General features: G+C 38.7%; 1 protein-coding gene across 1 annotated transcript in view; it reads left to right on the top strand.

Moving 5' to 3' along the window:
• Window positions 1-1,093: 1,093 nt before the first annotated feature.
• Window positions 1,094-16,732, top strand: part of LOC145984388 (complex I assembly factor ACAD9, mitochondrial-like) — a 55,832-nt gene continuing 40,193 nt past the window's right edge. Inside the window, exon 1 of the mRNA XM_083118049.1 lies at window positions 1,094-1,266. Within this exon, the coding sequence (XP_082974175.1) occupies window positions 1,230-1,266 (37 nt within the window). The 5' untranslated portion in view covers window positions 1,094-1,229. The remainder of the gene's footprint in view (window positions 1,267-16,732) is intronic.

Raw genomic sequence — 16,732 nt, 5'->3', positions numbered from 1 at the left:
TCATAGTCAAATAAAATTTTTGGCTAGAATGTACAATATAGAGAAAGTCTCCAATTTCGTTAATTTTCGGTATACTAACTAATTTTGGCCTCCTAATCACTAATCTGTTGTAAAAAACCGGGGGTCACGTCTGGAAATTGTACATTTGATGAAAAATTGTTCGTTAACAAAAACCATCCACGGGTAGCCCCACAAACCATTGACGTTAGCCCCAAAAACATCCACGGGTAGCCCCACAAACCATTGACGTTAGCCCCAAAAACCATCCACGGGTAGCCCCACGAACCATTCACACGAGGTTAGGTTAGGCCTGTTAGGTTAGGTTCCATTAGCACTCATTTCACCCCTAAATTCATCGAATAAATAGGGATCGTACTAGAATTGAACATCATAAATCATTTTCTTGTAAAACAATGGCGTGGTAAGACACAATGACAGGATATTACATTTTTGTTCGTAAAACTACGCATATACACCTATATATATATATAAAAAATTCAATCAGCTTTTTTTCAAATTTTCAGACGTGACCCCCGGTTTTTTTCAACAGATTCGTGATTAGGAGGTCAAAATTAGTTAGTATACCGAAAATTAACAAAATTGGAGACTTTCTCTATATTGTAAATTCGCTCCAAATTTTTCTCCCTTTGTTTTGGCAACACTGCGGGTACTGTTTGTGTGCAGTGTTGCCACATGAAAGAAATTTCCCTTTTGTAGGGAAATTCGGACCGAAATTTTAGCCAAAAGGGAAAAAGGGAATTTCGATGGAAAATACCACAATTGCAGGGAAATTTTAAGGTCATCTCCAAAAAGGGAAATTTTGTTCTTTGGAAAGGAAAATTGTGCCCTCATATTGTGGCAACACTGTTTGTGTGTGTCTAGCATCTGGCAGCAAGCATGACTTGTAAATAAGTGCAAAGTTGCACCATACATAGAGAAATTTAACAGCAATTGAACACTTGGATTGTGTATTTCATATTGAGGACAAAATGAATCGTTCAATTTATAGTTTGAGGTTTACAGGAAAGGCTTTAAAATTTAGATCACTATTTAATATTCAATGCTGCAATGAAAGTACAGTTCAACTCGCTACACGTACTGAAGGGATAGAAGACAAGAAACCAGTCAGACCACCATTCGTTAAAAACCTATTTCTTGGGAAGTTTGGTTATGAGGTCTTGACTTACCCAGAAGTATTGAATAAGGACAGACTAGAGACACTAGAGGAAATGATACGGACAATTGAAAAATTTTTTGACGAAAAAGGTGAGATACTTTGTGCGTGTGTTTATACAGCCTTGTACTAAATACCGACACTACTGTGATTCTAATAAACGAGCCAAACCTGTTTCCAGAATTTGTATGACTTGAGATGACCGGACCCCTCTCCGATTTTCTTCATATTTGACATAGTCACTAATTGAGGCCTCCTAATCACGAATCTGAAGTTAAAATTTGTCGGAAACGTCTAGAAATTGCGAACCATTGACGCTAGCCCCATGAACCATTGGCGTGTGCTTAGGTTAGTTTCGGTTAGGTTAGGCAAACATAGTTAAAATTTCATGTCTTGGTAGTATCAGGATCTAGAAATTGCAAATAATTGCGAACCATTGATGCTAGCCCCACGAACCATTGGTGTGTGGTTAGGTTAGGCAAACATAGTTAAAATTTGGTGTCGTGGTAGTATCAGGAATATACATATTTGCTTGTGAAACAAAAAAATTCGCGTAAATCTACTGTTTCCATTCCAAAAAAATGGTGGTACTAGTTTACTATCCGTCGGACAGATTTCTTCATTTCTACAGAAGGAACTACTTACCGTAATAAGTTCCTGTAGTATTGTCTAACATCGGGAAGGTGTTTTGTGTGAAATTCAGGTAAGTTTTCCGTATCCTGGAAACTGATTTCTTCAAATTTAAAAGTTTGGGGCTCATTTGGGGGCAGGTGACTCTGGCCAATTTCTAACATGCCTTTAACAGGGAGCCTACAGAAAAAGCCGGAGCGGAGGCGGGGCTGCGTTAGCGGTTGGGGGCGGTAAGTCAATTACCCCAGGGGCGGAGCCCGGAATCGGTGGGAAATTTGAGTCAAAAATTTCAAACGAAAATAATTTTTTTGTTTAAATTTCGCACTGATTCCGGGATGGATATTCCCAAAAACCATTCACGGAATGTTCCGCGAAGCAGACCGGTAAGTAAAAATGTCAAAAATTGACGAAACTCAGAATTTATAGGTGTCCGACGGATAGTAAACTTTTACCAAAATGGTTCGTGGGGCTAGCTAGCGCAATTATTTTGCAATTTCTAGATGTTTCCGACAAATTTTAACTTCAGATTCATGATTAGGAGGCCTCAATTAGTGAGTATGCCAAATATGAAGAAAATCGGAGAGGGGTCCGGTCATCTCAAGTCGTTCCGGTGTATTTCCCCAATTCATTTTGAAATGCATATACTCCTTTGAGTTTCATCAGGGCTGCCATTAGGGAATGCGAGGCCCTGTGGGAACTATATCAGAGAGACCCCAGAGACCCCTGTGTTATGAAAAGTGAAAATATCCATATCATTTGTTTTTTTGTAAAACTATATGCTAAAACAAACATGGTTATTAGTATTATGTAATTATTACCTATTTTACCCGTGTGTGTGTTCGTGGTATCCCCTTTTACCACCAATGAAATCTAAGATTTGACACCCTGTAGAGGCAGGTGACATCAAAGCAAACAACTAATGACACTTGCTGATTGAGACCTTGTTTCTGCACTTTAAGTCCTAGAACAAAATATCCTTTGTGTATGGAGATATATATACTGCAAATTTATTGTTTAAAATTGACGGTCACTTGCTTGAGTCTAGAAGCAGAGCTAATCTATCATCTGGTGCAGAAAATGAAATACACTATTCCTCTCAATTTGTTTCTACATTTGCCACCTGGCTCACAGAAGAGAAAAATTTTAGATACCACCGCCAATGGCACTCAAGGCTTTGACTATATCACCACCACCAACACTAATGCTAAACCCCAGGATTCGTCTTTATTTCCGTTTATGTTTATTGATCGTGGCAGAATTTGAAGCAAACTGTATTTAGAGGCTGTAACAATTTTTCGAAGGTACCTTACTGACTTTTTAAAAATGCTTTGCCCATTCTTTCCTTTTTTTTTTATAACCTTCTGGAATTGTGATTGAAATTTATGAAATTTGTCCCGTTCCCTGGACATTTCATTTCTTCCCATAATCGCGATTCTACACACCTGCACGCACTACTGTCTCAAACAAGAATGACTTCATGACTTGAAACGTGTTGGCACTTTGGCATAGTTGTAAATTCTGCCAAAATCTGTTAGGGTTTGTGAGAAGATAATAGTAAAAGTATCTCCAGACAGTGGTGTGCCCAGGATATTCAAAATAAATATGTCCAAATCTTTTAAACTCCATTAGATGCTTTCTCATTCACAAGTAAAAAGAGGCAAATTTCTGACACTGGATGTTTAATTCTGAATTTATCATGGTACAGAGGCATTTTTTACATGGCTCGATTTCTAATGATGTCTGTTAACATATATTTTAGTGTCTTAGAGATCACTTACTGTGTGTTTTCTGGAGCATGATTTTTCCCTTTCACATACCCCTATATGATTCTTTGTTTACTTCTGGTTACTGTTGTCTTGGGTATGAACTGCTGCTGACATCTACTTCACCCATGTCGGATGCAAAGGAGCATTATGTTGCCAAATGCTTTTGTTATGTTAGTTGGATCAGGTTAAGGCTCTTAGCATTGGTCATTTTAGGTAGGAATTTTTCTGTAATATCCGTGCATAAGCAACTCTGGTGCTCACCAAGCCTCACATAAATAGGCAACTGGGGCAACCTTTGAAGAGGTAAAGGCAAATGGATTGTGGTTTTGATCACTTTAGGCTATTTACAATTTTCACTTTAGGCTCTCTACAATTTTCATTGGTCCAGTGAAAGGCTTTCACCGTCTTTCACCAGCATTTCTATTGCCCAGGGTGGCGACAGACCTGGAAAACAGGGAAAAGTCAGGGAATTTGAGGTGTTAAAAAAAAGGGAAATGTCAGGAAATTTCGTCTTCATTGACCTTTTTTTTTATTTATTGAGTTAAAGATATCGTTATGTAACTCTGCAGGGGAACAGGAAATGTCGTTCGTAAGTGTCGGCCTCAACTTTTAGGCCCCTTTTATGTGCAACACAACCATGGTGCCAGAAACCAGTGATGACAGGAGGAGAGAGAGAGAAAAGTTTCTCTCGCCCGGGCTTCTCGGCAGGAATTTTAAATTCCAACACTCTTTACAGGAAAATTGTTATAACTCTGGCACTATGAGAGCAATCTACTTTGGATAAGTTTTGTTTTGCAGCTAAAACATCAGTGCATGCAACCGTGTACAACTCAGAATGCCGAACCGAGGAAGGGGGGTTTGGGGGGCACGACACCAGAATTTCAATGGAATAAAACAAAAATATGAAGTTTTCCCCCTCTTCTCCCACTATTTTGGGGAGAAGGTGCGAACTTTAGTATTCGTTTCAAAGAATGGACATTTCTCAAGAGAGTGAAACATGTTTCATGTTCTTGGGTGCCATACAAGTTGAATAATAAGCCAAAATGTGATTTTTTTTATGAAAAATAGGTAATTTGCATTTTTGGAGGAAAATTGTTATAACTCGGGCACTATAGGAGCAATCTACTTCGGATAAGTTTTGTTTTTCAGCTTAAACATCAGAGCATGCAACCGTGTACAATTCAGAACGCCGAACCGAGGAAGGGGGTTTTTGGGTGGCGTGACCCTCGAATTTCAATGGAAAAAAACAAAAATGTGGAGTTTGCCTCCTCTACTCCCACCATTTTGGTGAGAAGGCGAGAACTTTAGTATTCTTTTCAAAGAATGGACATTTCTCAAGAGAATGAAACATGTTTCATGTTCTTGGGTGCCATACAAGTTGAATAATGCGCCAAAATATGATTATTATTTTTTACGAAAAATAGGTAATTTGCATTTTTGGAGGAGAATTGTTATAACTCTGGCACTATGGGAGCAATCTACTTCGGATAAGTTTTGTTTTGCAGCTAAAACATCAGAACATGGAACCGTGTACAATTCAGAATGTAGAACCGAGGAAGGGGGGTTTGGGGGGCGTGACCTCCGAATTTCAAAAAAAAAAAAAAAATGTGGAGTTTGCCTTCTCTTCTCCCACTATTTTGGGGAGAAGGTGCAAACTTTAGTATTCTCTCCAAGAATGGACGTTTCCAAAGAGAATGAAACATTTTTCATGTTCTTGGGTGCCATACAAGTTGAATAATAAGCCAAAATGTGAAACTGTTTTTCTACGAAAAATAGTAACCGTGTTCAAATTCAGAACGCCGAACCAAGGAAAGGGGGGGGGGGTTGGGGGTGCGACCAGCAAATTTCAATGAAAAATGAACACAAAAACTGGGGGAGTAAAGGTTAAGCCTCTGAATATTACATGAAAATTTCATTGAATTATAATTTTTTCTTGTCCATATGGGAGTAGTCAACAGATGGAGAGGATAAGAGTGGGTGGCGCCGTCCGATAGTTGTCAGATGTCATAGTAAGGCATTTTGTTGGGCAAACTAAAGGAACATAGAAACAAATAGGTTCCATTGATACATACGATTTTTGTCGAATATCGCCACCCGACAAAGTATCTCACTACAACATGCGACAGAAATTGCATGGACTGCAACATCAAACAAAAATTGCATGCATAAACAAGAAGAGCCTTAGACTGCAAATATGCTGCTGGAATTTTATTACTCTTCTGGCTCACTTCACCTTATTTAATGTAGCAGTGCTTACAAAGGTTTCCTTTCATCATCCTGACATGTTACTGGTTTTGCACAAGTTAACATACGTTTACAATGACATTGCACTATTCTTAGATATCAAGAAGAATCCAACCAAATGGGATATACAGGGTGGGAAATAACCTTTTGCTAGGGGTCTGCAGGAAAAAGTAACAACAATTAAGAAATTATGGTAATACCAAATGTTTACTACGACAATTGTGGTTACAAAAACAAAATTAAAAGTTAGTTCACGACATAGCACCTTGCTTCAAGGCAAATGCTAAAACCAAGACCTTCTTCGGCGAAGTGGCATTGACTTCTTCAGCAGTTCTGAATGGCCGGGTGCATCACCGGACATAAATGCAGCGGAGCACTTTGGGGCTGTTCTGAAGGACGCAGTTGAGTCCTTGATGATAGCGGAACGCGGACCGGACTGCTATTCCCGGCCAACACTCCTTGCACATCTGGAACAAGTCCTCCGTGACATGGAATGTAATACGGACTGTTTGCGAATCTCCTGAGCTCCTACCCTGATCGTCTTCGTGCTGTGAGAGAAGCAAACGGCGGACATACTAACTTTTAATTTTGTTTTTGTAACCACAATTGTCGTAGTAAACATTTGGTATTACCATCATTTCTTAATTGTTGTTACTTTTTACTGTGGACCCCTAGCAAAAGGTTATTTCCCACCCTGTATATTGAATACTATCACGAAAAACTGAATCATAAATCTGCATTGGTGAATGTTATAAAAATTGGCAAGTGCATGCTCCCAACCTCAAATTTACTGCAACACTATTATTGCAATGAAATTAATGCCACTCTGTGTCCTGTCTGTTTAAACTCGTGTGAGATGGTCATTAATCTCTCACTGAGTAAGGTTAATGTCCAATATTATGAAATAAAATACTAATAATAAATACGTAAATATTTTAATATCATATTTACTCGAATCATTCAATCATAAAAGCAAATCACTTTCTTCAAGAATTGACTTTTCTCTGCCAGCCCTGCTAAATTTTCACTTTCCATCTAGTGATTTATATGAGGGGTGGCCAGAAAGTAATTTCCGATTAGTAGGGACATTGATTTTTAGCAAACGCCAAAACCGTGCAAAATGGTAATTGCTGCGAAGTTATGTTTAGGAATGGGCAGTGATGTCTGGACACTTTTTTTGCCCATTTGAAACATTTTACTCAAGAGTAAACTATAGAGTTATATGTACATGGAATAATTCCGACAGCCACATTAAATCATCTATTTCCCACGATTCTTTCAACTTCTATCAAAACCATTTGCATCACAGAGCAAAGTGTCAGGGTTCTAACAGGAGATCGAGTGCATATCTACCGTCACACGGGAGCCACATCTTCGTATTTGTCGCATGAGATATGTTTTGAATAACCAAGCTAAGTGCACACCATCGGCATTTGTCGAGCGAGTAATAATGGAGCTCAGTCGTTAGGGCATCTTGATTACTATGCAAGAGACCTGGAGTCGATCCCTGCGGGGGAGAACCGGGATGTTTTCCACCTATTCAAATTGCTCCGGCACCCACCCAACATCATATGAAGCTGGTACCTTGAGGAAACTTTGAGGGATAAAAGTAGTCAGGAGCATGGTGCTGATCACATTACCCCCACCTTCAGCCGTGATCAAGAAAGTGTGGGGCCCTAACTCCACACCCCTACTATACACCTTCATGGAAAAGTGCAGGGGAGCACTTTACGTTTACTTCCTCAAAAATCTGTTCCAACATATCAGACTGTCACGAAAATGTGTAGACCATGTGACCTACAATTTAAAATAATAGTTTAAAAGCACAATGGAGTATTAAGTTTTGCTATATTTGGCAGATAAATGTTCTAAAACAAAAACGCGAATTTTGGGAAATGTAACACTAACAAGTCAAAAAAGAAAATGCCAATTTTTGGTGCCATAATATATCGGTATCTGTCACGTGAGATTGATTGATTTTAATTTTTTGGGTGCGTTGCCACTTATGGTCATTATGCACCCTTCAGTATATACGAGGAAAATTCCATTATCTAAAAGCCTTACCTTAAAATTAAAAAAAGGGGCATGGAAAAAAACTTTCCCAAAATAACTTTCAAGATATCAAACTCTCACCAAGAGGCGAAAGCCATGTGACTTCCAATTTGAAACAGTAGTTTAAAAACACCATGAAGGTATAATTTCAGATATTTGCCAGAAAATGTGCTAAAATGAAAATGTAAATTTTGAGAAAAATAACACCGTATAGTAAAAAAAAAATACACCAATTTAAAAAAATAACAAAATATCAAGGTTCCTACTGATTAGGCATAAATAAAACAAGAATATCAGTTGTAATATAATTAAGCCTTGTTTTTTCCATATTAAAACCAATACGTTGCTGACCAAGGCAGTTTATTAAGATAAAACACTTAACACGAACGTTACGTGTTAAGTGTTTTATCTTAATAAACTGCCTTGGTCAGCAACGTATTGGTTTTAAGAATATCAGTTGTAATTTATTGCATTAGTAACAGTGAGTCCTAATCAAATTTTCGGCATATTCACCACCGTTATTCTGGCATTTGTTGTAGCATGGCCAGTGGCATGCCCAGGGGGGGTTGGTGGGGGTTAACCCCCCCAATTGGTTTCGTCATTTTAAAAAATTCAAAGCAGAAATACATTTTATTTCATAAATTGCCAATATTGTGAAATGTTTACATTTGGCAATGAGAAATGTATTGCTGCTTCAATTACTTTTGATAATATTGGAGTTGAGTTACAGCAATGCACAAGCATTCATTCATTCCTTAGTCACTGAAAAGGAAGGAGAATTTCCTTCTCAGTATGGTCAAGAAAAGAGCCGTAACCCTTGGAATGCGAACTGAAGGAATCCCTCCTCCCCTTTCTTTCACCCACGATGACCCACTTAGGAGAATGACCCTCCCTTTCCTGTTACGACAGTGCTGCTAACTTCCCTTTTCTTTCTTTCCCCTTCTTATACCATTTATGCCAGCAGAGCAAAGTTCTGTGAGATTTGAATCACTACAATTAGTAGGCAAAGTAAGTCAAAATCTTATATTGCACCTGGATGCATATTTATTTCAAAATATTAATAATTATAATAATAATAATAATTGTTGCAGGCAGTAGCAAAGCATGGTTTTACGAAGGAGGCAAGCGATGTTTTGTACAATAGCATGCTGGGAGGAAGGGAGGGGTGAAGGATGTGTTATATAGCCCAACTGGCCCAGTCAGTTTCATAAACAAAATAAAAGCAATTAATATGCCAAAATAATATATGTTTTACTCTTGTGCTCTTTACAAATTAGATATTTTTTTCTCAACCAATTTGCAGCCTTCAGTTTATTGAATTTTCTTGTAACATGTGTGAAAGATCTCACTTGAATTTGTGCGTAAATAATTTATCAGTTGCCAACACTACTGGTTGCTGTCAACACTGGTGACGTAATTTGAGCTGGACCAAGCTGGATGCATGGTTCAGACATTCGACCGCCCGGTATCTTTGTCCGAAGTCTTGGTGTTCACTGGGGTTGTTGCGAGTTGCAGTCTGCAAGGTAGCAAGTCGAAGTGGTCGTGTTGTGTGTTACGTTTCTGCGTGTGTAATAGATTTTTGACGTGGAACTAAAGATGGATAGAGAAAAGAGGAGAAATACGTATTAGATTATTCCTAAAAGAAACAAAAAATGGAAGTTGAAGCTTCACCTTCCACAAATAGAACGTCAGAAAAGGTCGATTTAAGTTCAGAGGAATTCCATCCGAATTGCGAGAGTGAAACGTGCGAACTTTCAGACTCTTGATATTCAACAAGAAGGCATAACAGAAGATATTGCAAACCTTGTTGCAAAATTATGTCAAGGAACTGTCGAGGTAAGTGACGTTCATTATTTGATAGCAGACATATCAATAGGCAGATTTAGAATTGTTTTTCTGGGAGGGCACAGCATGTGCTGTAAGCATACAATCGTGTGTGTGCAGGGAAGGGGGTTGCCCGCGTGTGTATGTCTCGAAGACGTGTGTAGGATGTCACCCTATATCACCAATGAACTTTCGCAGGGCGAGAGAACATGAAGATGAACAAGTTTCCTCAATGATTTCAGGGGCCTCACTGATGGTGGTGTAATCAAAGAGGTCCTGGGTTTGATCCCCTGTGAAGGTGCATTGCACAGTGGTACATATCCCGATTTAAACTTTAAGTCCAGTCCCGATTAACGTATCTGAATATAAAATGGACTTTAAAATCATTTACTTTTTGTTTTGTTCACGAACCCTCGAAAAACGATATTACCTATCTTATAGATCCACCAAGGCATTTGAAACCCTGGCGTCGGAGCAGTGGCACTAGTGTCGCTAGTTAAAGCCACGGGGAAGCCTGTGGTTCACGTATTTTACGAGGTCCCAGAAAGCTTGGTGCTACTATATATGTATGCAACCACATTATAAAATCACGGTTGCCATGGACAGTTTTATTATTTTGTAGGAAAGGGATAAAATGGGATAGACTAGATAGGCATCCTATTAACTGTAAATATTCCTTACAAATTTTCTGTATATTTCTCTTATACAAACGCAACAAATACAATAAGTAATATATGTGTGCAGTAATAAATTCATTTTCTGAAAGCATCTTTTCTGGCATCAGTGGTCGAAGTAGGGGATGCTGCCTCCAGTTAAGAAAGTTTGACAAATCATACCCCCAATTAGAATAATTTTCATATTGAGCATCCTCCACCTACTGTATTGTCTCCATGTTGATCCATACAAGGATGTACCCCCTCGTATTTCCAAAATCGATCAAATATCCCCTCCCTTTTCGGCTACGAATTTCTATTTTGAGCACTGTCTGGCAAGATTTTGTCGGGCTCAGTGACAGATCCTGTGGTGTGGTACTGGGCTTCGGAGGGGAAGGGGGGAGTGGCCCCTTCAGCAGTTGGTTTCGCAGTTCCACAAAATTCCTCTCCATATGAAAATGAATATAACACATTAATGACACTGTAGTAGAAAATGTTAATTACTGAAGGGGTTCGTATTTGTTTATCGACTGTCAAACAAACGTTTTGACCAATAATATAATAATACAATGCCAAAAATGTACACAATATTTAGCAAAACCATCTCCACAACAAGTACAATGTTGATTGAATTGATATTTAAATCCACTTTATGCACAGTAAGGCTAATTGGGACTGGGCCTAAAGTTTAAAGTGAGATCCGAACCACTATTAGCCTCCACCGGGTATTGAACCCGGAACACCTTGATTACAAGGCGACGACGCTCACACTGAAATGAAACTGTGGTATCATCATCTTGCAGCAATGCAAAGACGTCCAGTAAATGCTCTTGAAGCAATTGATATATGCAGTGAAGTAATATTTCCCTGGGTAAACACACGTTTGCGCATATTATGTACAATCCCGGTAACAACAACATCAAATGAGAAATCATTCTCAACTTTGAGGCGGTTGAAGACCTATCTTCGAAATACCATTTGCGAAGAAAGATTAAATGGGTTAGCTGCTCTGAACATTCACCGGGATATAAAAGTTACTTGTGACGACATATTGTCAGAATTCGCACAGAAACCTCGATGCCTAAATTTCAGAATTTAAATTGTTGAACTGTGGTACCTTATTTATTACTGTCTTTAAGACATCAAGTAGTCTTAATCTCTTTAATGTTGTTACAATGTTGAGTGTACATATTTTTTGTTTGAAAATTAGATTTGAGCAATTAAATATAAAATATTAATAATTTGGAAATATTCAAGCAGGTGCTTTTATATGATGCAATAAAAACATGAAGCATCCATGGCAAATACATTGATTGCGTTCCTTGGGGTAAAATCCAAGTATATTAATTATCTAATTTATTACAAGAAATTTGACCTGTGAACTGGAAAATGTGTTGGATTCATAACTCCCCCCTTACGAAAATCCTGGGCACGCGCCTGAGCATGGCACTAAATTTTGTATGCCCATGGCATATGTGTCTGACAGCAAAGACTGGAACTATCTGTACTGCAGTGTAGCTGTCAGATCTCTCACCTGAAGTGATGCAAAGGTCCCATGGGTACTCAGCTGTATGGGGTTGTGCACATTCGATTGGCCTTCCGTGAATTGTCTGCACCATCGTCTGACCATACTATCACTCACGACGTCCGGTCTGCACACCTCACACGATTGCTGGTGCAATCTTTAACCTAGAACTGTCCTAAAATGGCTGCATTGCAACTGTACCAGATTACAACTACATGTCACTTCTTCCTGCCTGCCTGCATGTGTGTGTGTGTCGCTCTCTGACCACTAGTGCTGCGTATAGGCACGATTGGAGCTTTTCTCAGGATGCCCCTCGTATATTAACTTTCAGACGCTTTTATTATTAGAGTGTTCCTGTTTTAATGTGTGGTTAGCTAAATCAGGTACCTATACAATGCAATTATATAAATTCCTTGCGTTACATTTCTAATACCTAAATACCCTTTTCGTCAGCATTGATGGTATAACTGCATGTTGTCAGTTTCACAGTACTTCACTTGGATATATTGTACTGAAGCAGAAATCCCATTGATAATATAAGGAACTAAGACACTTTATTTTGTTCGATTCAATTGTTTCCCGTATATGCAAGAGTTAAGTTATTTGCTTTACAGAGAAGAGAGAAGTAGCTTTATGCATGGAAAAATGAGTCCGCACTCATGGTTCTTGCAAGCAGAGGGTTCCAAACCTCAGTGGAAATATCAACATATAATACCGAGAATGTATAAGGAGATGATAAATTACAAATTGTACAGGGTGTCTATAAAGTCACTTAAAATTTCTGCATGAACAGGATTTATGGTGCAAAATACAATATGTACTGAAACATATATCACAGTAGGACACAAAATCAGTATAACTCAATGTAACCACCCCTCAAGTCTAGGCACTTATGCCAACAATCCACCACAGCCCAAAACACCTTCTTCAACATAGCTGGTGTAATCTCAGCAACTGCGGCCGTAATGCATTGTTTCAACTGGGCTATGCTGTGAATCCTCACCCCGTACACCTTAGACTTGATAAACCCTCAAATGTAAAAATCTAATGGGGTCAGATCGAGGGGGAGGGGTAACTCCTCATTGCGAGACACGAACAATCCATCAATTGGTGAAAACTTTATTTAGGTGATCACAAACGATGATGGCAAGATGGGGTGGTGCCCAATCCTGTTGGTGCATAGTAAGAAGCTTGGTGTGCCCACTCCACCGTACTATGAGCCACAGTTGGTGGATGCTGGGATTATGGATACTGAGTCGCGTGGTCGATGCGGTGGGCCTATGTGTGATCGCGTCCTGTACATTTTCCACAATTTGTGGTGTTATGGCTGGCCTACCAGGACGTTCTTCATCCTCAACAGTACCTATTCACTTGAATTTGTTGACCAGGTCCTTAATAGCCAGCCTGGTGGGGCCTGGTTTTCTGAATTTCCGAGTGAAGTCCGTCCGCACCTGTTCATACGTCATTCCACGCAGATGAGCACAAACAATGGCTATTTTCTCTTCTGTAGAGTATATTTTATCAGATCACTTGGAAAAAAGAAAAGATTTGTCATTAGTTCATTAAATGTTAAGTGACTTTATTTCTTAGTCAATCACTCTTCACTCTTATCTCATTCAGTCGTAACTTTAAAAATAATCAAGTATTTTATTTTAAACTTACTGCATATGACAGAATTCCGTAATCCTTCTTTAGCTTGTGAATTTTAATAATTTTCCAAATTCACTATTTTGCAGTTTGAATTAATATCACAGAGAATAGAGAAAAAAAGTCAATTTCATAGAAGATAATATTGGTACTTAACACAACCATACATGGATCTGTATGAGTTTATTATTTCCATTTGCAAAAACATCGATTTAGTTTAGTTTGTAACTGTTAGGGAAAAATGTAAATTTTGTCCTGGAAAACCTGGAAAAGTCAGGGAATTTCATTTCTGCTTGTTTGTAGCCACCCCGATTGCCTGTATTCTTGTCATTGTATCTGAATCTGATATTAGTGCTTTCCAGCATCTGGAAATTACCTGTGAATTAGGGGTAACACTTCCATATAGTGGAAATGGATTTCTTCATTTTTACAGAAGAAACTACTTACGGAAATCACTTTCTGTATCATCGTTGAAGTTCCTCAATGTGTTTTCTTTCGCCGTGTAATATTTTTTAGCGTGAAATATTTTTTTCCCTATAAAAATATCTCTCCGACACGCAATCCCTGTTGCTTCCATTTGCTTCTATACGTCAAGGATGGTCCATGCGTTTCATGACGTAACCCCCCTGTCAGTGTTTCCAATCACACTTTTTTGTTGAACGATTTTTTATTTTTCGAAAATTCAAACTATGCTTGCCTAACCTTACTGGAAATGGTTTGTGGGGCTAACGTGAATGGTTTGTGGGGCTAACGTGAATGGTTTGTGGGGTTAACGTGAATGGTTTGTGGGGCTAACATCAAAGGTTTGTGGGCTAACGTCAAAGGTTTGTGGGGCTAACGCCAATGGTCTGTGGGGCTAACGCCAATGGTTTGTGAGGCTAACGAGGTATTAGCATAATTTCAAATCTGGCTACGAAATTAGGTATTTTTCGGTGAAGAAGGTTGGAAACACTGCATGTACACTCCAAATCGACAAAACACTGCCACAATGCACGATGAACCAGTATGCTATCGCCACATTGTGTGTTACAGAACCGGAGAAAGGAAAAATAGTGAGTACTCATAAATTTTAAAAAAAATAGACATTATTTTCATTAGAAATTCATTATTACACCTAAAGAAATGTTCAGCAATGTAGAATTGTAGGCTAGCAATGTAAAAAAGTGTGAAAGAAATGATTTCTAGGTGTTTCCATTATACGGAAGTAGTACCCAATTAGGTAAGCAGGTCAGTTCTTAAACATAAGTAAATTTTCAATTTTATTAAAACTGAATGTCTTAACTGAAAGCAAGTTAATAGAATGTTAAGTTATCCATTTTATGACAGTGATCTGATTTTCCCAAAATAGTAATGTTAGAATCTTAGCCCCAGGGAAATTACAGGCACCCTCTATTTTAATATGTAAGGTGCTGTGGTGTAGTCAGTGGGGTGTCTGACTGCCACATGGGAGACCAGGGTTTGATTTCCAGGGCGTGTGATTTTTCCGACCTTGTCCCTGCATAAAGTGACTCACCCAGCCTCAATTAAATGGGTACCTGGGGGTAAAGGTGACCAGAGCATGGTGCTGATCACATCACCTTCAAAATGGCAGAGGTCAATAGAATGTGTTGGGCCTTACACCTACATCCTCCTATATATGCCTCCTGGCATGGTGCAAAGTGCACGGGGAACTTTACCTTTATCTATTTTTTTACACAGCCAAGATTGCAATGTAGTATACGGTACTTCTAGTGTGACAGTCATAGGTTTCTATTTGAGCAAGAAATGTGGTATGTAATTTCAATTTAAGTCTCATTTAGGAATATGACCCACCAGTGTTGCATTGTTTCTACAGACTGTCTAAAGAAGAGATGCTCATCTACTTGCCGATAGTGCCACCACAATGCTTACCGTATAATTACTTCAAATGCACCAGTGTGAAACACCGCATGTCAATTATAGGGTCTGGCCAATTGAAGTCATATGTGTACCATCTCCAATGTTGTTTGACCTTGAAAGCCATTATTATTGATGATATTTGAAGGTAAATTCAAATTGTATCTACGCTTTTTTTAAATTTGCTGGTTGTTGCAAAATGTATTGCTTGGGTTCTTATTTCTTATATATTCAATTATGAAGTATTTTTTATTCACATTTTATGCAGTGTATCTTACGGAAAACTTGGCCCCAGCTTGACTGCCACCATTTAGACTTTCACTTACTCTCAGCTTGTTACTCGCATGCCCCCCCCCCCCACACACACACTTTACCTCCACACTCGAGGTTCTGTGCACTTCGTACTCGGCTCTGATTTGTCTAGGGGTATCTTTCTTTGTACGACAATGCACGTGGGTTGCTACAAGTCAACATAATTATATAATTAACTACAAGAGACAACGGAAAACCTTTGCAAAACCTTATTGCTATAGGGGATAAATGACCTTGTCCAGCATTTGTGAAATTACAAACTGAATTTTTGGATATTTTCTATAGTTTAATTAACGTAAAATTTTAAGTATATACGAGTCTTATCCGAACATTCATTTCTCTAATTTATCGGGCCAAAACTCTAATTTGGAAGTTGGAAATCTCTATTGTTTGTACAGTGTCTCTCAAAAGTTTTAGGACAACGACATTTTAAACTAGGCAACCCAATTTACACAAGGCGTTGGTGGGTTGCGTGCAGAGTTAGGCTCAATTTCAGGGTTGCCACATGCACAATAGATATTTATAAAATACGCGAAAGAAATATAAACAATTATTATTGTATAAAATTATTAAAAATATCACTATTATATCGCAAATGACAAAATTCTTTCTGAAAGAAAAAAATAGGTTTTCTAGTATTTCATCGCTGATGAGTCTACAGTAAGGAAAAGAGGTGAGAGGAAACGAAGGAGAGGAGAAAGGGAAAGCGAAAGGAGAAGAGGAAAAGTAGAGGAGAGAAGAAAGAGAGGATAGACGAGGAGAGGAGATGTAGTGAGGAGAATGGAAAAAGATTCGAGGAGAGATGAGGAAAAAAGAACAAAGAAGAGAAAAGAGGAGGAAAACGAGAGGAGAGGAGAGGAGAGGGGGAGACGAGAAGAGGGAAGTGGAGAGTAGAGTAAAGGAGAGAAAAAGAGAGGAAGAAAAAAGAGAGTGCAGTGGAGTCGGAAATCTAAGACAGGAAAGGAGATAAGAGGAGTGGAGAAGAGTGGGATGGAGATAAGATGCGAGAAAAGTAGGGAAGGCGATATGA

This window comes from Lepisma saccharinum, chromosome 2 (assembly GCF_977018435.1).
Source record: "Lepisma saccharinum chromosome 2, izLepSacc3.1, whole genome shotgun sequence".
NCBI classification, from domain to species: Eukaryota; Metazoa; Arthropoda; class Insecta; order Zygentoma; family Lepismatidae; genus Lepisma; species Lepisma saccharinum.
This window is presented reverse-complemented; position numbering and strand designations above follow the sequence as displayed.